Raw genomic sequence first — 26302 nt, forward strand, 5'->3', positions numbered from 1 at the left:
CAGTGCCCCCAAAGTATAGATTTTTTTAAAAGAAAAAAAAGACAAGAAAAATCTCATGGCAGTTCCTCGCACCGGGATGAAAACTTTTGGCAATCGAGCATTCTTCAGATATGCCTAAGCGTGGAACTTGCTGATGTTTCAAACTCGCACGGCCTCGTTGACAAGTTTTTAAATCTCACGGAATCCCACCTTGCATGCTCGTTTCGTTTTTGACTTCTATTTTACCTCGTGTCGCTTTCGTAAAGAATTCTGCACTTTTGGTTCTTAATGAAAAAATGCTTAAAAAAAATTAATTGAATGATTTATTTATTTAAATGAATGCATCTTTAAAAAAAAGCAGCTCGAAGGGAACAATTGAACTTTTACTAAAAACCAGCGGAAGCTCAAATCCTAACCTTAGTCAAACGTGCAAATCACAACCACATCCGACTAATACTCCCAGGAGTCATTGCCAGAAGTTCAGTCCACTGTTGGACTTCCGCACAACATTTAAGACCCGTGGTCACTCCATGTTCTTGCACGTGGTAGTGCTTCTAAATCAACAAACCATTTCAGGGATCCGTTTTCTGGGTGAGCAGCAGCTAAGGGCCATTGTAGTGGGTTCAGCCAAAAGAGTAATCTTCTTCCTTCTCTTTTCTTTTCGCCTTTCACTTTCCTGATATTTTTATCGTCTGCATGGTTCTCTGAAAAAATTCCACTTCGTCTCTCTTTCTCTTCTAATGACTCTCCTTCCATTGTGTTTGTTGCTCCTTGCCGACCTGGATCTTGCACATTATTCTGTTCTACTCCACCTCCTACTTCTTCTGCCTCCTCCTCCTCTCCATGTTTCTTTGTTCTCTCTCGTATTGCTGCCAGAATCATGCTTTCCAACACTTTCCGTTTGCTTTGGCCAGTGACCACGATCGCCACAGAACGTGCATGACGTAATGATGTGACCGATAGACTGAGTCTTCTGGGCATTGTGATGGAAACAACAGGATCGACCACACTCAAGGCTGCGCTATCTCCAGGGAATAGTGAAGCCACATGACCGTCTTTCCCTAAGCCAAGTACCACCAGATCTAGACGACCCTCATGCACAGTGGAAATAAGTTCCGCAGCATAGTCTAAAGCTTCCGTTGGTCCACAATGGTGATTATCAACAGGAATCGGGTGGAGCTGGGAAGGCGAAAGTGTTACATGCTGTAGAAGGATCTCGCGCAATAAGGCAAAATTTGAACCAGAATTTTCAATGCCCCCTCCATCTTGGCTGGCCCCTCCACATCGCTCATCAGTCTGCCACACATGCATGCGCTCCCAAGGCAATGTAGTGGCATAACGTGCTGAAGCGAGTGCACGGAAGAGAGCTAGAGAGGTGTGCCCACCAGGCAATGCGATATGGAACTCACCGGAGCGTGCTACAGCCTCATTGGCACTCTTCTGGATATGCAGAACCAACGCCGACAGCAGATCCTCAGTTGGTAGTGCCACAAGAGGGTCACCGAGCAGGGTAGAATTTTCCATGATCTTATAGGCAGGGACAGGTTGGAAGTGGTCGTCACTTTGGATGAAGTGGACGAGTGTCTTCTTATCAGGCAGTTTAAATTTTAAACCTCCATGGACAATTTCAAAATCGAGTGTGGAATTTGGATCACCATGGGCGTAAATGCGAGGTGAGCGCTGGGCCAGAGTTTGGAGCAGTGGTGACCACATTTTCCAGGCAGCAGTAAGTGTCTCTTCTCGGACGCACATCCCTGACAATCCACCAAGCAAATCCGAAATAATGGTGGAATAAGCGTCACAAGTTGTCCGAGGCACCAAAACTTGATAATCCATTAAGGGAGAGCCAAAAATGTGTAGACCTTCATCACCAGTGGACAGGGCTTCCACATCTAATAATTCCTCCCAGTTGGGGCCAGGCCTTACTTTGGTAAGTAGGCCTCGAGAAATCAAGATAGCCGGTGAACGGAGAGAATCATGTCCAATGACGAAGATGAGCTGGCGGTGAAAAGACGAAGAGTTATGAGTGGTTGAGCTAGTAGTTGGTTGAAGAGTAAAAGTAGAATGTCGAAAGATAACACGAATATAACTTGCACTTTCAGACAGAGATTTTCCAGACATGAGAAGAAATGGTACACCCTCCCAGCGCGAAGTTGAAAAGTAAACTGCAACAGCTGGTAGGGGGCAGCAGGGAAAAGTAAACATGAAAGTAATTAGAAAAAAAAATACGACTTCAAGTGAGAATAAAAGCAGAAATATTGCATCAAGGGAGTGTTAGTTATGAAGAAATCTGTTGACAGTATCACTTCTGCAATGCTGTTGAGTTTTAGAATCTCTTTGAATGTACAGGGATTACATTCAAAGTAAGGAACAACGTAGGAAGTCATTTTTTTGCATCATGATGTGACACCACATTTCAATCTCATAAACTGAGTCGATTTGTCTCTGGATCTCTTTGTGACTCGCGTGAAGGTACACTGACCGATGTCTCCTAACTTGATAGCTGTACATGATTAACAGACTGAAAAAGAAGTTCATTGCTTTGTTCAGGGGCAACCTGCACTTTATGATTACGAAAATGGTGTTTGGTTTTTTTATTTTTTTTTTGTTTTTACATTTTCTCCAGCCACAGACAGTCATAACTCCTTTCTTTACCCAACATGCATTAGGAAGTACTACCCCACTACGATGACCATAACACAGCCAATGCAGTGTTGATGTACGGTACATCCGTATGTGTAGAAAACCTGTTAGTTACTATGACAACTAAACAAGATTATTTAAGTGTATGGTGTTTTCAGACTACTTCATCCACTTCTTCTTTAACAGCCACAATTATTCCCACAAACTGCCTGGGCAGGCCTGACATTCGACTAAGGTGAGGGCAGGAATTTGTCATTTTTCATGATGCCGGCGATAGTTCATCTACTCTTCGCGAAGGACACCGTGGGATCTTTAACGTCCACCAACTAATGCTGGCAGACTGGACGCCAGTTTAACGTCCATCCGTGGGACGGCACACATACTGATGAATCACCCTACCTGCAAAACATCGGGATGATAGTTTATAGCTGGGTCAGGATTCAAACCCTGGCGAGACAGCGTTGAGGCGAGTGTGCAAACCGAGGCCATCCTGCCAGTTTTTCAAATGACTAAATTTTACAAATCCCACACATCGCAGCTTTTGCCTCACACAGTCACACCAGTTAATTCAAATTTTATGCAAATAAACCCAATCTCCCAAAGGAGTAGGATACAAACATACACCGTCATCCTGTTGCTTTTTCAGACAGAATGATGCATACTGGAATGCATCGGTAGATCCTGAAATAACTTTTCTTTTGAAGCATTTATGTGTGAAAAATGAAAAGTGTGATACTTGTGAAAAAATTCAGGATAGAGTCAAGCCAACCATTCTGAAACCTATGGTTAAGGCTGTTCAAGCACCAAGATCCATAATTTGACTCTGACGTTGAGGAAGTAATGTGCGTTGTAACTCTTTACCTTTCATTTAATCAGATTGTCAAGAGATAGCGAAGAAAAACTCGAGATTCAAGACAAGAATATATGGCTGAGATTAGAACAAAAAATGTTTTTACATTTGAAGAGATTAGTAAATATGTATCGGCATCAAAGGCCATCAGATACGAGTGTGGAGGATGCCAACATTTATACTTCAGAATAAATAAAAAGCACGACACATGGTTCATACCGAAAAGGTACTAAATATATTATATTCAGCACCAGCAGATATTTAATAGACCGATATAAATGACAAATACTACAATTGGTAAGAACACAGAAAAAAGCAATGTGACTACTACTACGAATACGCATGCCCAACAAAGGGACGTAGCGACCCCCATAACTGTGTCTTCTGCCTCCTGCCAACATTCACATGGTCCAAGACCAACCTCATTGGCACACTAGTGTTACCAAGAAAGTCTTGGGTGTCCTCGAGGACAGCGCCAGGTTGGATCGGGTCGGTGACCATGGTAAAGATTTATGGCAAATTCCAAGGAAATACGAGGCAAATGTGGCCAAACAGAGAATAGCGCGGCTCCTTGCAATATCGAGTGTGATAGGGTCGAGTCTACTGATCTCAGGAATAGTCACTGTTTGAAACTTGGTCATACCATCGTACCCCAAGGATGTGACGTTGACATCGCATGTGGAAAGCTTGTAAAGTGTCTTGGTCCTTTTTCAAAAGAGTCCATGTCTCACAACTAAAGAGGAGAACAGGTAAGGACGTATGTTCTGTAAATGAGGAACATTGATGGTAAACTAAGCAGGTGCTGTTTCCAGACAGCGTCTCGTTGCCCCATGACAGAGCCAGCCATGCCAATTCGTCTATGCACATCAGGGCTATGGTATCCAGATAAATGAATGTTGGAGCCCAGGTAGGTGAAATGGTCTACTGACTCCACAACTACACCAGAGATAGGTACTGGCAGGGGAGGACCAATGGCAACATTCTTTTTTTTTTTTTGTATACCTTGGTCGAGGCTCGTATGAGAGCTAACACACAACTCACAGCAAGGAGGCATGAGACAAGAGGGGCGGGAGTGGAAGGGACAAAACAGTGGGGAACAGACACATTAGGTGAACTGTGGAAGGGAGAGGGATGGGGATTGGACGGGGAACATGGCGAAGAGAAGATGGACATTACAGGGACTTTCAGGAAGGAAAGCAGGAGAATTGAAGGAAGTGGGCTTGGGTGGATTATCGGGGGTAGAAAAGCTCGAGGATTTGGATGGGGGAAGATAAGAGGTGGTGGTGAACAGCTGTTTTGAAAGCCTGGAGGGAAGAATGCGAAAGAATAGAGTGAGGAAGTTTATTCCAAAGGCGGGAAAAAAGAGGAATGAAAGAGTGAAGATGAGCAGTGATTCGTGATTTTGGTAGTTTTACCAGAAGGGGGTTGTTGGCGGACCTTGAGCGCCCTGTGGAAATGTGGTGGGGACAAATCGCAGAGAGAGCAGGGGGGCAAGGCTGGAGAGGAGTCGGTAGAAGACAGAAAGACCACCGACCAACCTGCGGTGATTGAGTGAGAGGCCCAAAGACTCAGCTTCATTGCGGGAGATGCCGATGATCTTAAATGCCCTGGTTTCGACAGCGTGAAGCCGAGAAAGGTGGGAGGCAGGAGCACCAGCCCAGAGGGGAGAGCAGTACTCCATCAGGCTACGGACAAAAGCTTTGTAAGTGGTCAGGAGCTCAAGAGGGCCGAGGAAGGACTTTGCACGACGGAGGATTCCCAGTCGGCGACTGGCTTTGATGCGAGGTTGGAAATGTGACTTTCCCCGGAAAGGTCATGGCAGATAGTGAGACCCAGAAGCTTGAAAGAAAAGACTTCTTCCAGAGGATTGTTGAGAAAGTGAATGGGGGGGTTTTCTAAACGGTCCTTTCGAAGAGACATAGTGAGAGTGTGAGATTTGTCTGGATTGAAAGACATGTTCCACGTGTTGGACCAGTTTGTGATTTTATCCAGATCTGCAGTGAGCGAAGAAGCTGCTGCTTGCCGGTCTGAGGGATGACAGATGGTACGGCAGAGGGTGGAGTCGTCAGCAAAGAGAAATAGAGGATTTTCCAGAGAGTCCGAGAGGTCATTGATGAAACCAGAAAAAGAACAGGGCCCTGAACGCTACCTTGAGGAACTCCAGCCTGGACAGGAAGAGGGGATGAAAGAACTCCATTTAGGGCCACACGTTGACTGCGACAGGAGTTTCTGCACTTTAGTTTTTTTGCCATGAAGGCTTAAGGCCTAGGCTTTTAACAACCAATTCAAAGTGGTTGAACACAACCGGCCAGCATCATCTGCATAAACAAGACCGATGATGATTTCTCTACCGACATCGATTCCAAGCTGATCTGTACACCTTGAAATTGTCCATTCCATGGCACAGCAGAAGAGGGAGGGAGCAAGTGTAACCTTTATTAATTAATGTAGGAATCACAGTTGGGTATTTATTGGGTACACCGTTTATTGTTACAGGGAGGTATTCCTCATTTCACATGGTAGTTGCGTTCGAGAATTTACCATGTTAGCTGAAACCGCGTAAACCGAAAGTAATTTTTCCATTTAAAAAAAAACAAAAAAATGATGTAATAGCTGGAAGTTGTGCATCAGGATGTGGGTGAATGGAAGGGGAACACCTTGAGAGAGAAAGTCACTTGTGCATTTAAATAACATAAAATTAAAATAAAACCAAGTTTCACTAACCTGATATGTTGTTAAATGTTGTTACATGCGGTGATGGTGTAGATGCGATGGTGTGCAGTTATTTAGGAGTGACAGTTATCGAGGGGTTCCATCAAGCAAGCATTCCAACTTCTCCATGATGCGTGAATGCGAACGACTCGCTTTCGTTGCAGTTAAAGGGCACAACACTGAGCACTCACTCTGATTTTATAAGCATTTGCATGAATCGTTTGTAAAGTGGATTCGGTAATTCCAAGCGCTCAGCCAATGTCATTTCACCATCATTCGCTAATCCATATACACATATATATATATATATATATATATATATATATATATATATATATACACAAACAATAATTTAATAGTAATATATGTTCCCTTACAAGGAACTTCAACACATGAGGAGGCGAATAAGCACATCTTACGCTCATGTTGCCAACTTATGGTTTTGCCCAAGCTCCCACCTTTTAAATGCTGAGCATCAAAGCAAGGAAGCAGCAAGTACCATTTTCAAAGTCTGGTATGACTCGACCGGGATTTGAACTGCCGACCTCCCAGACTCAGAGCAGATGCTACAACAGTACATCCATTATGCTAATGAGACAATTAAATTCAAACACCCCCTGAAAGTGAAAGGGATCAAGCACAATGAAAAAGGAGATAGTCCTGAGACTTCGTAGTGAAGCCTTCATAAAAAATGAAAATAAACACATGCAAACACACCTTTAAGAGAAACGGTCCTCTCACAGGGTGTCTCAGATTCTCCCTTTCATTTTGACAAGCCCAACGTCTGTCCTGGTGGTGCTGATGCTGGTATCGATGTCAATAACTCAATTATTCACTGACCATTGTCCACACTAACTCTTCTTCACCCACTGGAATAACGCTGGTGGCATACACCCCTCCGTAACCACCAAATGTTTGTCTGTGTGGTGTGTTGTCCACCTAATAATAATGACTCCAGGTATACCGCAACTTCAGCTAACTTGGGATTAACTGCTTATTAGACCTTGCTTCTCCCGTACAGGGTAACAAGTCAGGTGTGTGTGTGTGTGTGTGTGTGTGTGTGTGTGTGTGTGTGTGTGTGTGTGTGTGTGTGTGTGTGTGTGTGTGTGTGTGTGTGTGTGTGTGTGTGTCCCAACTCTCTGTTCCTTGCCTGTGGGGATTTCAACGGGCACCGTACCAGTCACAGCATTTCAGCTATCATGTTTAGCCTTGCTGCTCCCCCACTCTTTATCCCTCTGTCCTCCCGCAGCCCGTTCAAGTCGCACACTTTCTTGCAAAATCCCACACCTTGATACCCTTCCCAATTCCATTTCTTCATTCCTCAATTCTCTTGTCTGTGGAACCAGCTCCCTGTGTTTGTTTTATTGTGCCCTTCCCTCCACCCATGCTCTCGTGGACCCATTTCCCCCTCTTTTATCCCACCGCTGTCCATTCTGTCACTCATCCACTCATGTGAAATGTCTGTCTCCACGTTCCCCTTTGATCCTGCCAGTTTGTGAACCTGTTGTGCTTTGTTGTTTCACTCCTCCGTGAGCTTAGATATCATTATGAAATCGTATCTCATGAGAAACCATAGAATATTTTTGGAGGGAAGTATGGCACGGAGATATAGCACAGGAACGGTAGGCGAAAAGACCTTTCCTATGCCTGAGGGTCCTGATTTTATAGACTAAAGCCAATTAACTAATACGAGGCTGGCAGGATGGCCTATTGACTCCAGGTCTAGAGGTATGACCACTTTCCGCTGAGCTTCCATTTTTGTCCAATACATGCTGCACAGCTTCTTGCACCTCAAAGGGGAGAGGGATGTGACAGCAGTCTTCCATTCATCATATCACATGTACATGGCTATTATCCTTCTTGTGGATGCAAAGTTTACCGTGAAATTGTTCTTCAAAATCACCGAAGCATCTCCTTTTGACTTGCAGACGTGCCACGTGGACGACGCAACATCAAGAGCATATTCCAGGCTTCTCAAAGGGATGGGTGGAAGGTGTGCCAGGAAACCGAATTCAAACGCTCGGACTTGTACGAGTGAAATTATATCCTGTTTACATAATATTATAAGCAGGTGTTCGAGGAGTCAATGGTACAAGCATCACGGTTGCACACGTACTATGTGGAAGACAGTAGAAATGTATAGCGAGGATCACGTGGTACAAAATCCATGCTCCTTTGTAGTGTTTCACACCAATTATGTTCAGTTCGTTCTGTTCATTTTCAAGACATGGAAATAGTCAAAACATTGCAAATTGTGAGATTACCATCTGTTGAAAATACATCACTTAATTTACAGGTCACTCCCAGGTAGTAACAAAATGACTGCCAATTGTAGAGAGGTTCTGCCAGGTACCAGTGCAGCTGAGCTCAGCTGCTGAAACCTCTCAAAACAATCCGATGGTTCGACACAAAATCCTTTCACAGAATATACCAGAAGGGCACTCTGTAGAGTGCATACGTCCGGCAGGCTGAGAGGCCGGATCTTGATTCGGACCCTGAACTAAAATTTAATCGGCTTGTTCTCGTCAGCGAACCAACTCGTCCAACAAGTTTCGTCCGAATCCGTCCACAACCTTTTCAGATATCGGGCATACACACAAACAACGACAGACAGACAGACTGACAGACGGGTGAAAACATAACTGCCGTCCACGATGTGTGGGTGGAGGTAATGACAATTCCGTATTGTTGAGAAATTACTTGTGCTTCTGCATTGTTACATTACAATGTTTTTTAATGGTAGAGTTTGCTTATGTCGGTGAGTAATTTCATGAATGAAACATCTGCAAAGTTGGCCGAACACTGAACGTTAAACATTGACTCTCCTTCTCCTTTCACTTGCCCACAATGAACTCACTGTGTAATACTGTGGTAAAATAGCGTACCACATAATACTGTGGTAAAATAGCATACCACATAATACTGTGGTAAAATAGCATACCACGTAATACTGTGGTAAAATAGCGTAGCACAAAATAATACTGTGGTAAAATAGCGTACCACATAATACTGTGGTAAAATAGCGTACCACATAATACTGTGGTAAAATAGCGTACCACGTAATACTGTGGTAAAATAGCGTACCACATAATACTGTGGTAAAATAGCGTACCACATAATACTGTGGTAAAATAGCGTACCACGTAATACTGTGGTAAAATAGCGTAGCACAAAATAATACTGTGGTGAAATAGCATACCACATAATAATACAGAGGGGAAGTGTACATCGTGAATCATATAATACTGAGGTAAAGCGTACATAGTGCATCATATAATGCTGAGGTAAAGCGCACATAGTGTATCATATAATGTTGAGGTAAAGCGCACATAGTGTATCATATAATGTTGAGGTAAAGCGCACATAGTGCAACATATAATACTGAGGTAAGGTGGACATAGTGTATAATATAATGCTGAGGTAAAGCACACAGAGTGCATCATATAATGCTGAGGTAAAGCGTACATAGTGTATCATATAATACTGAGGTAAAGCACACATAGTGTATCATATAATACTGAGGTAAAGTGTACATAGTGCATCATATAATGCTGAGGTAAAGCGTACATAGTGTATCATATAATGCTGAGGTAAAGCACACATAGTGCATCATATAATACTGAGGTAAAGTGTACATAGTGCATCATATAATGGTGAGGTAAAGCGCACATAGTGTATCATATAATGTTGAGGTAAAGCGTACATAGTGTATCATATAATTCTGAGGTAAAGCACACATAGTGTATCATATAATACTGAGGTAAAGCGTACATAGTGCATCATATAATGTTGAGGTAAAGCGTACATAGTGTATCATATAATGTTGAGGTAAAGCGTATATAGTGTATCATATAATAGTGAGGTAAAGCGTACATAGTGTATACATCATATAATGTTGAGGAAAAGCGCACGCAACATATAATACTGAGGTAAGGTGGACATAGTGTATAATATAATGCTGAGGTAAAGCACACATAGTGCATCATATAATGCTGAGGTAAAGCGTACATAGTGTATCATATAATACTGAGGTAAAGCGTACATAGTGTATAATATAATGCTGAGGTAAGGTGTACATAGTGTACCATATAATACTGAGGTAAAGCATACATCGTGTATCATATAATACTGAGGTAAAGCATACATAGTGTATCATATAATACTGAGGTAAAGCGTACATAGTGTATCATATAATGCTGAGGTAAAGCACACATAGTTTATCATATAATACTGAGGTAAAGCGTACATAGTGCATCATATAATGGTGAGGTAAAGCGCACATAGTGTATCATATAATGTTGAGGAAAAGTGCACATAGTGTATCATATAATGTTGAGGTAAAGTGTACCATATAATGCTGAGGTAACGTGTACATAGTGTATCATATAATGTTGAGGTAAAGCGTACAGAGTGTATCATATAATACTGAGGAAAAGCGTACATAGTGTATCATATAATGCTGAGGTAAAGCACACATAGTGCATCATATAATGCTGAGGTAAAGCATACATAGTGTATCATATAATACTGAGGTAAAGCGTACATAGTGTATCATATAATGCTGAGGTAAAGCACACATAGTGTATCATATAATACTGAGGTAAAACGTACATAGTGTATAATATAATACTGAGATAAAGCGTACATAGTGCATCATATAATACTGAGATAAGGTGTACATAGTGTATCATATAATAATGAGGTAAATCGTACAGAGTGTATCATATAATACTGAGGAAAAGCGTACATAGTGTATCATATAATGCTGAGGTAAGCACACATAGTGTATCATATAATACTGAGGTAAAGCGTACATAGTGTATCATATAATGCTGAGGTAAAGCACACATAGTATATCATATAATACTGAGGTAAAGCATACATAGTGCATCATATCATGCTGAGGTAAAGCGCACATAGTGTATCATATAATGTTGAGGTAAAGTGCACATAGTGTATCATATAATGTTGAGGTAAAGTGTACCATATAATGCTGAGGTAACGTGTACATAGTGTATCATATAATGTTGAGGTAAAGCGTACATAGTGTATCATATAATGTTGAGGTAAAGTGCACAAAGTGTATCATATAATACTGAGGTAAACCGTATATAGTGTATCATATAGTAGTGAGGTAAAGCGTACATCGTGTATACATCATATAATGTTGAGGTAAAGCGCACATAGTGCAACATATAATACTGAGGTAAGGTGGACATAGTGTATAATATAATGCTGAGGTAAAGCACACATAGTGCATCATATAATGCTGAGGTAAAGCATACATAGTGTATCATATAATACTGAGGTAAAGCATACATAGTGTATCATATAATACTAAGGTAAAGCATACATAGTGCATCATATAATACTGAGATAAGGTGTACATAGTGTATCATATAATACTGAGGTAAATCGTACAGAGTGTATCATATAATACTGAGGAAAAGCGTACATAGTGTATCATATCATGTTGAGGTAAAGTGCACATAGTGTATCATATAATGTTGAGGTAAAGTGTACCATATAATGCTGAGGTAACGTGTACATAGTGTATCATATAATATTGAGGTAAAGCGTACATAGTGTATCATATAATGTTGAGGTAAAGTGCCACAAAGTGTATCATATAATACTGAAGTAAAGTGGACATCGTGTATCATATAATACTGAGGTAAAGCGTACAATGTGTATCATATAATGCTGAGGTAAAGCACACATAGTGCATCATATAATGCTGACTTAAAGCGTACATAGTGTATCATATAATACTGAGGTAAAGTGCACATTGTGTATCATATTATACTGAGATAAGGTGTACATAGTGTACCATATAATAGTGAGGTAAAGCATACATAGTGTATCAGATGATACTGAGGTAAAGCGTACATAGTGTATCATGTAATACTGAGGTAAAGCGCACATCGTGCATCATATAATGTTGAGGTAAAGCGCACATAGTGTATCATATAATACTGATATAAAGTGCACATAGTGTATCATATAATGTTGAGGTAAAGCGTACAAAGTGTATCATATAATACTGAGGTAAAGTGCACATAGTGTATCATATAATGTTGAGGTAAAGCGTACATCGTGTATGATATAATACTGAGGTAAAGCGTACATAGTGTATCATATAATACTGAGGTAAAGCGTACATAGTGCATCATATAATGCTGAGGTAAAGCGCACATAGTGTATCATATAATGCTGAGGTAAAGCGCACATGGTGTATCATATAATGCTGAGGTAAAGCGCACATAGTGTATCATATAATGTTGAGGTAAAGCGCACATAGTGTATCATATAATGTTGAGGTAAAGCGCACATAGTGCAACATATAATACTGAGGTGAGGTGTACATAGTGTATCATATAATGCTGAGGTAAAGCACACATTGTGCATCATATAATGCTGAGGTAAAGCGTACATAGTGTATCATATAATACTGAGGTAAAGTGCACATATGCATCATATAATACTGAAATAAGGTGTCCATAGTGTTTCATATAATACTGAGGTAAAGCGTACGTAGTGTATCATATAATACTGAGGTTAAGTGCACATATGCATCATATAATACTGAGATAAGGTGTCCATAGTGTTTCATATAATACTGAGGTAAAGCGTACAGAGTGTATCATATAATACTGAGGTAAAGCGTACATAGTGTATCATATAATGCTGAGGTAAAGCGTACATAGTGCATCATATAATACTGAGATAAGGTGTCCATAGTGTATCATATAATACTGAGGTAAAGCGTACAGAGTGTATCATATAATAGAGATAAGGTGTACATAGTGTACCATATAATACTGAGGTAAAGCATACATAGTGTATCATATAATACTGAGGTAAAGCATACATAGTGTATCATATAATATTGAGGTAAAGCGTACATAGTGTATCATATAATGTTGAGGTAAAGCGCACATCGTGTATCATATAATACTGAGGTAAAGCATACAGAGTGCATCATATAATACTGAGTTGAAGATATACGTAGCATACTGTAAAATACTGAGGTAAAAGCATACATAGCATACTGTATAATACTCAAGTAAAAGTGTCCTGAGTTTACCGTGTGTGAGGGAAATGTGTACAGAGCCGATCATGTAATACTGATATAAAAGCGTACAGAGCATACCGTGTAATCCCAAGGTAAAGGCATACCGAGTTTAACGAGTAATAGTGAGTTAGAATCACACATAAGTTACAGTGTAATACTGAAATAAATTGTGCCTCAGAGAGACATCGATCAATGATTCATATTATTCATCATCATCATTAATTAATCACTGTCATTTATCACGATTAACATAACTGACTTGAAATAAGTAAATAAATAAAAGGACCTTTCAATTTGGTGCATTGAACACAATTAATTTGAGCTCTTCTTCTTCTTCCTCTTCATCTTCTTCTTTTGCTGCTGCTTGCATGTGACAGATTGCAGCTCACAGATCTAAATCTTACAGTGGTGAGAAAAACTTTATGAACCCTGTAGAATTTTCTGCATAAATGTGACTGAAAATGTGATCATGTTGTTGCTGCCACGGGTACCAAGACACCAGCTTGTCACTCAGGGGGATTAATCCCCGGTTGTCCTCGGTAGAGCCGGACCTGGGGTCACCGCTCACAATTAACGTTATGGTACAGTGGGTTGTTTTAGAACCACGAACGCCACCCAGTCAACCACGAGTTCCAGTGTCCACCGTCTAATTATTCCGTTTAACTCAAGGTCACGTGGTTACCTGAGCGGGGAGCGTGCCCTCGGCAAAGCACCAATGTTATCTCGATTAGATTTTAATTAGGGTGGCCGAGCGTTTTAACCGCTGGTGCGTGCCGACGATTTTTTGGTCAAATCTGTGGTAATTACCTCCCAGTCTATCTCGGTCCGGACAATGCTAGACCAATGGAAGGAAAGGACAAACACGGACAGGTTGGAAATCGACAAATAATTTATTAATAATAAAATAAATAAATAAAAAGAACTTTTTATTTGTGAGGTAAATAAAGAATGAATTTCAAAGCAAAATCAATCAAAATGCCAGGAAAGAGAAAAAGAGCAGATGCTTATCGGGGGTTGACTTACAGCTAAACACAGACAAGGGTTCCCAGCAGATCATTCAGGGGGAGGGAAGGGGAAAGAATCGTCTCGCTCACCAGAAATTCGTCTGTGAAGCGAAAACGTCCTGAAATGCGTGCGTGCGTGTCACGTCCGTCGCCAGCACCCAGCTTTGCAGTGCACCTTCTCGCGGGGCAGCCTTGAACGCCAGTCGAAGTCTGGAGGGCACCGACATCGTCCGTCACGGGTTTAGACCCTGGTGTTGTTGGTGATCGACCCGTGTCTCACTTGTTGGCAGCGCTGTTCACACCCACACACTCGCTTGCCGAAGCACTGGGAAGGACGAATTGTCTCGTTGGTACTGGTCAGACACCCACATGCACACCACCCGCTCGCTTGCCCAAGCACTGGGAAGGACGAATTGTTTCGTCGGCGCTGGTTAGACACCCGCTTCTTGCTCGCTTCTCTCGCCCTTTGCTTTTTCCTCTCTCCTTTCGCTTTTTCTTTTTCCTCCTCATGATTTTCTCTCCTCACGATTTTCTCCTCACGCTTTTCACACTTTTTCTCTCCTCTTTTCTCTCACGCTTTTTCTCTCTTTTCTCCTCAGAATGTACCTCTCGCTCGTTTTTATCTCCGCGGGGTGCCGTCCGCCCCAAACTCACCCCACCCCACTGGCGCGTGGTTACCATGACGACCCGTGCTATCACAAAAAAGGTGGGCGTCGCTCACGAAAGATTGCCGCTGAGGAAGAATGGGGGCGAGCTTCAGAGCTCATGAAAGAAATGTGTGTAAACGTGTCTGTCGTTAAGAAAAAAAAGCTTCCCATAAGAGAAGTGATCTGTCCTTTACCCTTCTCAATGCATCACATTTAAGATCCCATTAGACATGGGGATGGGGCTAACCTGAACATGCATTTAAGGAAATAACTGTCTGAGGACCTGGATGTGTGGATGCATTCATCAGACCGGATTCTGAAATCCGTAACAATATCTTCATCTACATCCTAATAAGAAAGAGAACCTGATTAAACAAATAGCGCACACACACACACACACACACACACACACACACACACACACACACACACACACACACACACACACACACACACACACACACACACACACACACACACACACACACACACACACACACACACACACACACACACACACACACATCTACTTTTTCATTTATTTGTTGAGCAAAATGATCCAACATTCAATTCATTTGTCAGAAAACATATGTGAACCTCGAGGTTAATCAGCTCAATTAAGGAGGTAATTACAGTCGGGTATGTCAATCAATGGGATAACAATCAGGAGTGATCGGTGGCCCTGCCCGATATGAAAAACATAAACTTTGTTCATCACCATCAGAGTCTGGTCTTCACCACACAGGTTTGTGGAAGCGTGTCATGCCCCGATCAAGAGAGATTTCTGGGGACCCCAGAGGAAAGAGCTGTCGATGCTCATCGGTCTGGAAAGGATTACAAAACCATTTATAAAGACGATGGGCAACACCAGTCCACTGTTGGGCAGATAGTGTACAAATGGAGACAATTCAACACCATTGTTACTCTTTCTAGGAGCAGTCGTCCAATGAAAATCACTCCAAGAGCAAGGCATACAACAATCCAGGAGGTCCCAAAGAACCCCAGGGTAACGTCCATGGATCTGCAGGCCTCTCTTGCATTGGCTAATGTCAATGTTCACGAGTCCACCATCAGGAAAACACTGAATAAGAATGATGTGCATGGGAGGATAGCAAGGAGGAAGCCACTGCTCTCCAAGAAGAACACTGCCACCCGTCTCATGTTTCCCAAAGACCACCTGGATGATCCAGAAGGCTATTGGAAAAATGTTCTGTGGATAGAAGAGTCAAAAGTGGAACTTTTTGGCAGAAATGAGAAACGTTACTTTGGCGAAAACCAAACACTGCATTCCAACAGAAGAACCTCATCCAAAACGTGAAGCATGGTGGTGGGAGAATCACAGTTTGGGACTGCTTTGCTGCCTCAGGACTCGGACAGCTTGCCATCATTGACAGAACCATGACTTCTGGATTGTACCAGCAAATTCTACAGCAGAATGTCAGGGCATCCATCCGTCTGAGCCGAAGCTTCAAAAAAGTGGGTCATGCAACAAGAAAATCCTAAACACATAAGTAAATCTCCAACAGAATGGCTGAAGCAGAAGAGATTTTGCGTTTTGGAATGGCGAAGTCAAAGTCCAGACCCCAACCCAATTGAAATGTCGTGGCAGAACCTGAAGCGAGCAGTTCATGTTAGAAAGCCCACAAATATTTTTGAGTTGAAGCAGTTCTGTAAGGAGGAATGGGCCAAAATTACTCCAAGCCGATGTGCAGGATGGATCAAGAGTTGCAGGAAATGTTTGGATGAAGTTGTTGCTGCTCAGTGGGGTACCACCAGTTACTGAATGTAAAGGTTCACATACTTTTTACAACAAATAAATTGAATGTTGGATCATTTTGCTCAACAAATGAATGAAAAAGTAGATTTTTTTGTGCTATTTGTTGAATCAGGTTCTCTCTATCTATTATTCCAACATAGATGAAGATCTGATCACATTTTAGGTCAAATTTATGCAGAAATACAGAAACTTCTCAAGGGTTCACAAACGTTTTCTCACCACAGTAAGTTTGACACCCAATTTAGAGCACTGTCTGTTATTAGGTGAATTGCCCTAAATCATTCATCAATTTTCCATAGATGACACTCATTCACAATGTGATGGATAGTCTAGTCTGGGTGACTACAGTCACATGCTGGGATGTCTTTGAAATTCCATTTGTGGATGTGGTGTGATGCCCTTTCATGGAGTGTGTGGATCCTGTTGAATGCAGACCACTTTTTCCAGGGGAGGTCAAAACTTGGAGGATCTTATGTCGAATCACTGACCAGTTCTTTGTTAACAATGTTGTTGTCTGTCCAGAGATTGTGCAACTTCTCCTTTGTGTTAAACCCCACATCACTCAAAACATATGCAGAGCACCAGAAAGGTTTGTGTGACTGGAGTAGCATATTACATAGATTCTGCAGGTCTTCATGGATTGGAAGCTCTGGGTTGGCTTTAATGTGATCAAACTCTCTCAGCATTCTTGCCTTTCAGCAAAAATCAGGGGGTTGGATGTGAGATAGGACTGGGAGCCACTGCACGACAATGGATTTCAGTGTACTACTGATTATCCGCATCAGTGTTTACAGGACTGGCCAAGTGTTTTGTGTCTGCTGTCTGCCCAAACAGGAGAACAGTATTCCGCTGAAGAGTACACAAGAGCAAGGCTAGCAGTGCGAAGTGTGTGCACACTGGATCTCGAGGTGGTACCTGCTAGTTTCCGGATGATGTTTACCCGAGTTTTGATCTTTTCTGTAACCCGTTTTAGGTGTTGGCATAATGTGAGACTGTGATCAAAGGTGACTCTAAGGTACATGGGGAACGGTTAGTTCTTGACTGGTTTGCCGCAAAAGAAAACTTGAAGTTTGATGTTAGCCACTCTGTTTTTCTGAAATGGAAAGTGGTAACTGTGGTCTTTAGTTGGGTTTGGGTGGAGGCTCCAGTGGATTAAGTATTGCTCCATTACCTTTAAGTCCTGGGACAGGGTACTGTTGAGATCTTCAAGGTTGATTGCTTGGGTAGAATAGGGCAAGATCATCTGTGTAGGCAAACTTCCTTGAGGTGGTACAAGGCATGTCACTCACATATATGCTGAAGAGGATTGGAGTTAAAACAGACTATTGGGGAAGACCATCATTCAGAGTCCTCATGGAGCTTCTTTGGTCTCTGAGTGAAACCCTATATCTTGGATTGTTAAGCATAGAAGAAAGGACACACATTGTGGCTTGGCAATGGAAAAGTCTAGCAGCTTTCAGCAGCAGACCATGTTGCCATACCATGTCATATGCTGATGAAAGGTTAATGACTGCAACACTTATCTTGAGCACACGTTGGTAGCCAGCCTCAATGTGGGTGGTAAGTGAAAGTACTTCATCAACACAGCTCCTACAAAGTCTGAAGCCAGCTTGTTCCTTGGGAATGTTGGGCTCTACCAGTAGAGAGAGCCTAGCCAGAAGGACATGCTCAAACAAGTCTTATGTCGTACACAGCAGAGATATTGGCCAATCGAAAGATAGGTCAGGAGCAGTTTTCCCTGGCTTTGGGATGGCAAGGACTTTAGCCTCTTTCCAGGTTGATGGTATGACTCCAGTTGTATACATGTTAGTAAAAAGAGAAGCCAACCAATTATGTCTGCGGCGTCTTGAGTTCTTCAAGATTTCAGGATAGATGCCACCAATCCCTGCTGCTTTCCTTGTTTGGTGGAGGAAAGGCCAGTGTCAGCCATGGTGTAGGGTGAAGAAAGCAGGGATGTCGGAGGAGATGACGAAATGGTCTTAGAGAGTTCCTTGCAGACTTCATAGCGAGCCTCCTTAGTTGAGGCAACTTTAGAATTGAGGAGCAGCCTACAAACAACGGCATTACCCGACACATTGGGATACTGATGTTGAGCAGATGAGACAGCTTCAAGATGCCTTCGTAGGGTCCATGCCTTTCTTTCTTGAATGAGTGAAATCAAGCTCCCCAAAAGTCTCCTGCCACCTTTGTCGTCTGGCCATATCCAGATTCCAAGAGCTCAGATTCAACATGTGGATCCCCAGAAGCTTCATACTGTTGGAGGAGTTGGTCGGTTTCTGGCTACCAACAAGGTGTGTTACATTTGCGAAAACCACATGGGATGTTGTTTTTGGCTGTATCTTTCAGGATCTTGCAGAAGCTGCTGTAGCTGTTCGGGACAGGGTTGAAGATGGTGATCTGCTCCTCAACTTCTGTTGTGAAACCCTCCCAGTTGGCTTTCCAAAAATTACAGCAGGCCTTAGGTTTGGACATAATCAAGGAAACCTCTATTTCATTGTGGATTAATGTTGGTTGATGATGGCTGTGTGGAAAGTGTGGAAAGTGTGGAAGGATCTTACGAGATGTGTGAAGAGGGCGTTCTCTTTTGAGCTCTAAATAGCATGCTTTACACCAGAAAAAAAAACTCCGCTTACTCTAAGGCTTGGACCAATGGGATCCCAACCTTACACCGCTTGTGAAGTTTTGCAACTGAGATCCAAAATGTTGAGAAAACTTTCCCTCAAAGCAAAGCAATTCCATCGTTTTGGTCTCCAGAACAGTGTTATAACCAATCAAAACGTTGTTTTTTTCACATTGACAGAAGCCTGTGCTAATGCTACTTATTCACTTAATTATTGGAATCACCTCAATGATCCTCAATTCTGTTCCCATGCTCAAGTTGTGTCCAGGTGGCCACAACTCCACCCCCCCCACCTCCACTCCAATCCTCTTCTGTAGTTGCATGTAGTTTGTAGAGTTGGTGTACATTGTTGTGCACTGCGTGTCTCACTTGAGAAATTCCACATCACGTTTAAGGTTTGTGAAATGCATGCTTGCAAGTACAGCAGTTAAAAGATTAGAAAGTGGGGCATGATGCATAACATTAAAACACACACACACACACACACACACACACACACAATTAAAATAGAAACAAGAAAATTACACATCATGATAACAGGCAACCGCACCTCTATGACCATGAAGAATAACCCACGTGCCCCCCAAATCAAATCGCACTCTGTATGCACGTGAAATCATTATATAAAGGTGCATTACCAGTACCAAATAATTACTGTTTGTTAGTGTTCTTCCCAATTCGGCCACGTGCTCACCATACAACCAAACGTAATTTGTTGCGAGATCTCTCATGTATGGCAGTTGTATGCAGGAAGTACCTCAGAAAGAGGGAACATGGAAAAAGGCGTACAGCACTTGGTGCGGGTGGGGGGACAGCCACGTTTCGGCATCCTGCATCTTCGGTGTTATTAAACCTACTCTCGTTGCAGAGTTGACTCTTTTTGGACATAGAACATGATAAGATAAAAGTTATTTTAGGGATAGTGGGATGTATTTTTAAGACAGGTGGGGGTTTCTATGTATTGGGGGTTTACGAGTTCGTTCAAGTAAGTGTGGCACCTGCGCTACAGTTTATAAGTTGGTTATAACCTACGATTCCGTTCTTGCTTGTGTTCAAGCCAGGCTGTATGTATACATGCCTGGTGTTGGCTTAATGGTTAGGGTGGCAGGCTTGGGATCTTAGGGTCCTGAGTTCAAATCCAGTTTCCCGATGAATTAATACTAGGTAGGGTTGACTCAGCCTGTCATCCTTCTGAGGTTGGCAAAGTGAGTACCTGCTTGCTGGGATGATCGAGCTATTCGAGTATCCTGCGTTGGAGTGGCGACCCATCCGGGATTGTGCCCAATAGCCAAGGAGACTGCTTCGGCAGCACCAACGCTCTGTACAGAGTATGGTCCCAATGGATGAATGGATATATACTCAATCAAATTGCACCCAATTACTCACATGACTTCTTTCATAGCAGTGTTATCGTGTCAGAATTCACTCCATCATACACTTTGCATTTGTCACACTTATCATCGCTCTTTCATAATACACAAAGTGAAGTGGTTGGCATTACAATGCTTCATATCAAGGTATCACTGCTCCATGCAGTGTCAATCATGTTATTTTATTACTTCTATCCTAAAAACACGTTATCCACTGCAAAAAGAAATATAAATAAAATAAAACAAACCAAAGAGAAAGTAATGAAAGAGGGCTGGAGAGCACAGTAATGGAGTAAAAAGAACGGAAAGGTATCACGCTTTCCAGGCTGACTATTGCATCGAGTGTCACGGCTCGTAGGTGTGGCACCACATCATCCTGAGAAAAATTCCTGAATATTTAATTACTTTTAATAATCACTCTTCATGAAGTACAACAGTAGCAGAGCATAGTAACTTCATCACTTTTGTTTTTCTCAAGTTTTTACTGATCTTGTTGGAATACTTATTGCGGTGTCTCACCTGCAAATGTAGAAGTGAGGCTGTGGTTTGAAGCTGGTCTCTTCGTCTCTTCCAAAACTTCTTGGAAATACGTATCGTACTGTCCAGTCACAGCAGTCCATGGGCAAAGAGGGTGGATGCGTGTGAGAACTGCCATCTTGTTTCGCCAAACCTCATCATGATTACTGAGGTTAAACGGCGTATCCATGGCAACCAAAGACATGATCTCGGTCAAGTGGTTTTGCATGATGTCTCGAATGATCCCATAATCATCAAAGAAATCGATTCGACCTAAAAGTTAAACAAAACAGTGCTTTCAGTTGTTATTTCTGTACGCTCTAACTATGAGCTACACCTTGTAACTCCGTGGTGTGTAGAATTTGAGATAATATGAATTATGGGGCAAGCAATGGGGAAATTTGAATTAAAAGGTAGTGTAATTTGATAGTTAGCGATAGCAGTGTTACTCGCCCTTTGCTCCTTGCTTTTCTTTGAGTGCTATCTCTACTCGCTCCACATCAAGCCGATTCCAGAGTGGATCCAACACGTTGCGGTTTCTCATTCGAAAAGGCAGAATTTCCTGCACAGCCTGCACATTGTTACAGTCATGTGTATCTTACATGTGACATCATTACTGGGGATAAAAGTCAGTATATAATGTCAATTTTCAGGACTTTTTGTTTTAAAAGTGTGTTTATAACATATGAGAAACTATTTAGTGGATGAAACAATTCCACTTAAATCAAGATCTATGCAAGTCACGTGATATTTTGTCACCTGCTTTCCAAGATGGGTGAGTTTATAACCAAGTGAATCTCACAACGATATAGAGCCTTTAATAAAGCCGCTGTCACACCTTGACGTTTTAGCCAGCATATGGCAAGGTATCAAAATGTATATAAAACACTGGCGTACGCTGAACTATTGATGTTTTTTTTTCTTCCAGTTTTTGACGTATTCATAACGAGTTGGACATATGCACAACGTATTAGTAATGTAAACAGAACGTTTCAATCACATATAGATAACTTATACCAACGAATGCTGAGCGTGTTGTCGGCGTTCACAACCTATGCCAAATGATAGTCTAACTTATGCATAGCGCACGGAAGCGTATCGACGACGATCACGTGGCATAGCCTATTAAAAGGCTGCGGCTCGACGATTCAAATCATAACCGCACTAGACATCGAAGTGTCAAGCCGCTGTCACACCTTGACGATTTAGCCAGCGTATGCCGACGTATGAAAAATTTGTCTAAAACGCTGGCACACGTAGAATACGTTATGAGTAAGTTTTGTATACGTTAAGAGCACGCTGGCATACGTCTTAGTACACTGGCATACATCGTAGTATGTCGTAGTACGTCGACAAATTTTCAGCATGTTGAAAATTTCTCGACGTACTCGGCATATGACACACGTTCCGCATACGCTGGCATAAGTTGTAGGCAAGCTACGTGGTCGTTGACACACGTCGACATACTTTACTTGTAAGTTACTCATAAGTCGAAACACGTCGAGGTAATGGTTAGCGTCAGTGTTCCAGACTCCCTGTTTTTTTTTTTCTTCTTCTTCGGTATGACGGTGATGTTGACACTTCGATTTCTAGTGCGGTTATGATTTAAATCGTTGAGCGGCAGCCTATTAATTATATTATATTATAACCACACTAGAAATCGAAGTGTCAACCGTCATACCGAAGAAATTAAAAAAAAAAAAAACAGGGAGTCTGGAACACTGACACTAACCATTACCTCGACGTGTTTCGACTTATGAGTAACTTACAAGTAACATGTGTCGACGTGTGTCAAAGATCGCGTAACGTGCTGACAACGCATTACTCATAGGTTCGAAATAAGTTTCGGGTATGCTAATCATTACCTCGACGTGTTTCGACTTATGAGTAACTTACAAGTAACGTTGTCGACGTGTGTCAACGATCGCGTAACGTGCCTCCAACTTATGGCCAGCATTATGTGGAACGTGTGAGTCATACACTGGCATATGTCGAAAAATTTAAAGTATGGAAAATTTTGTCTAACAGCTCGGCGTACTACGACGTGTGCCAGCGTACTACGACGTATGCCAGCGTGCTCTTAACGAATACAAAACTTACCCATAACGTATTCAACGTGTGCCAGCGTTTTAGACAAATTTTTCATACGTCTGCATACGCTGGCTAAATCGTCAAGGTGTGACAGGGCCTTAAGGTGGAACCTGAGCATGATGTAATTATTTTTAATCACCTTACAATAAACAATATAGATTACAATCGATCTCGGTGCGGACAAACATGGCCTTAGGGATGTGCGTGGCTGACTTGGACGGCCACATTCATAGCATAAACAACTTGAGTGAAGTCGACGGCACTCCGTCGCAAATCCCCACGCTTCAGACCTAAAGTAACGTTGAAAGATGGCAAAAAGTACAATGTTGAACCAATGTTGATTGCGTTTTCAAAGTTTCATTTTAAAAAATGTTTCAAGATATGCCTGTAATTGCATTTTTGTCGGTACTTGATCTTTTCAGTCTGCTCCAGGAGGCCAACTATGAAACTGTTCTTGCACCTTCTTGCCACATGGTAATCATAATATAACTACCAAGTTTGGTGAATTATTGCACAACCGTTTAGGAGGACATAGCGTGACGGACAGACGGACAGAGAGACAGAAGCGTGACGGATGGATAAACATAGACAGAACCGATTACAATATCCCCATTTTATTCAAAATGCATGTGGATAATAAAATCAACAAATGGCGAAATGAAACGTAAAAAAAATGTTATGGATAGATTAGACAACGTTGTTGTGATGAAAACTGCCCGGGCACACCAGTCGAACCCTGTTCGCCTTGCATGGCACCTCACACCACGGGCTTGGCAGCAAGACCACCCGGCATGTAGTCTACAATCCAAGTCACATGTCCCATTACACTTGAGTAGCTGTCATTGTAAATCACCACTACCCTTCCGTGTAGCGATACATACGAGCATCTTACAAAATAAGTTTCAACATGAGTACGAAAGTTCCCATAATATGAGAAACTCAATCCCCATCAAAATAAACACATAAACCTCAAATTTCCCTCACTACCAAACCATTCCTAAATTGCCCACTTTCAATTTACCTGCTTTGAGAGGTAATGGTCAATGCGGCACATTTCTTCAGGGCTGAGCAAACGGGAGAGCTGAGAGTTCAATTGCTCTGCAGAACTGGAATCCCATCCAAAGGGCTTCTCGAATGCCACACGCATCCATGCCTGGGTCCAAAGTGGGTAAGCAGAAGTGGGAAGGAGCGGTGACATTAGTGGTATTTGGCTTAACACTTGTGCTACAGCGAGGATTAGAGTTGGGAAAAGTCTGATTCGAGAAAGTGTCATTGTTCAGACTATAGTTAATACATTAATGGATTATAAGATTATGTTATTAAAACTTACTTAACCACGTGGTTAACATAGTCTTGTCAGCTTTCTGTTGATAAAATCCTGTGACACAAACTTTTGATCATTTCTATATCCATGACCTTGTCCACCGACACACACCAACACTCACCTTGGGAGACTATGTTATAAACTTGTATTGAACATTTTGAAAGGGATGGGCTTTTATAGGCAAGGAAAGGTATTTTCTTGTGGTAGAAAAGTGTATTAAAGAAAATTTTATTAGCAAATCCCTATCCTACCCCCCCCCATCCCCACAGTGTGGGACAGGGTTTTGCAAGTGTGTGTGTGCGTGCGTGTGCGTGCGTGCGTGCGTGCGTGCGTGTTTGTGTGTGTGTGTGTGTGTTTGTGTCTCCAGAGGCCATAACGTTTTTACCATTTGAGCTTTTGTCATCAAATTTTTAACAAACCCTTATTATGAGAATACAGAGAAAACAAATGAAAATTGGGTCGAAACGTGAAAGGGCAGGCATTGTAACAATAAATAGCCCTTATAAGCCCCATTGCAAAACAAACTGTATGAGCCGCTGTGTTTTTTTTTTTTACTTCCTTGGGGATGACTTCTGGGAATGTGGATGCTAGGAGAAAAGTGCTACAACATGGAGGCCCCTGCCCATAAACCGTGTATTTCTCAGCAGGGAAAACGATTAAATGCAGCGATTATGTTATATAATGATAATGTCTGTCTGTCCAGGCCATAAACTTTTTACCATTTGAGTTTTGTCATCAAATTTTCAACAAATCCTGATTATGAGAATATTGAGAAGACAAATTGATAAATGGGTCAAAATGGCAAAGGGCAAAGTCACGGTGAGTACAAATAGGTCTTATCAGTCCGTCTGCAGGGCGTCAAGCATGAGATGTACATTTTTTTTTATTGCTTCTGTGTTTATTTATTTACCACTAGCAAATACAACTAGTAACTTTGCTGAGAGATGTATTAAGGGGGGAGTAGGGAGAGGAGGGAGGGAGAGGAGGGAGGGAGAGGAGGGAGGAAGGGGGGAGGAGGGAGGAATGGGGGAGGAGGGAGGAATGGGGGGAGGAGGGAGGAAGGGGGGAGGAGGGAGGAAGGGGGAGGAGGGAGGAAGGGGGGAGGAGGGAGGAAAGGGGGGAAGAGGAGGGAAGAAGGAGAGAGAGAGGAGGGAGGGCAGAGAGGATGGAGGGATGGGAAAGGAGAGGACTGAGTGGGGGGGGGGGAGAGGAGAGGATGGAGGGAGAGGAGAAGAGAGGATGGAGGGAGGGGAGAGGAAGCTAGGAAGAAGCTAGGGAGAGTGATGCCTCACCAAATGTTGCTATACACTACACTACAGGAGGGAGGGGTGTGAGGAGGATGTGTGAGGAGGGTGTGTATGTGTGTGTGTGTGTGTGTGTGTGAGAGAGAGAGACAGCGACAGCAAGAGAAAGGTTGTGAGATTGGGGGGGGGGGGGAGGAAGAGAAGATGAAAACAAGATAGAAAGAAGAGGGGTGGAGGTGGGGTTAGCAAAGAGAATAATATGTTATGCTTAATGACAGAACACAAAAGAAAAAAACAAACAAACAAAAAGACTGTCAGAACAGCTGTACACACAATGACACAACAGAGTTTGTAAAGTAATCTGCTGGCACATCTGCAAAAACTTTGATATTCCAGTTCCAGAGAATTTGTGGGAACATGAACCAAAAGCAATCACTGAAAACATGAAAT

At 42.2% G+C, this 26302-nt stretch overlaps 1 protein-coding gene across 8 annotated transcripts in view; it reads right to left on the bottom strand.

Annotated features, from left to right (window-relative positions):
* Positions 1–289: 289 nt before the first annotated feature.
* The window catches only part of LOC147029093 (GDH/6PGL endoplasmic bifunctional protein-like), a 67697-nt gene continuing 41684 nt past the window's right edge, over positions 290–26302 (bottom strand). For all 8 annotated transcript variants that reach the window (XM_085880067.1, XM_085880062.1, XM_085880060.1 and 5 more), the window contains 4 exons: positions 24306–24437; positions 21647–21764; positions 21197–21466; positions 290–2153 (listed from right to left, as the gene is read on the bottom strand). In XM_085880067.1, coding sequence (XP_085736193.1) covers positions 490–2153; positions 21197–21466; positions 21647–21764; positions 24306–24437 — 2184 coding nt within the window. In that variant the 3' untranslated portion in view covers positions 290–489. The remainder of the gene's footprint in view (positions 2154–21196; positions 21467–21646; positions 21765–24305; positions 24438–26302) is intronic.

Source organism: Eptatretus burgeri, chromosome 4 (genome assembly GCF_056783735.1).
Source record: "Eptatretus burgeri isolate ZD-2024b chromosome 4, Ebu_testis_v1, whole genome shotgun sequence".
Taxonomy (NCBI): Eukaryota; Metazoa; Chordata; class Myxini; order Myxiniformes; family Myxinidae; genus Eptatretus; species Eptatretus burgeri.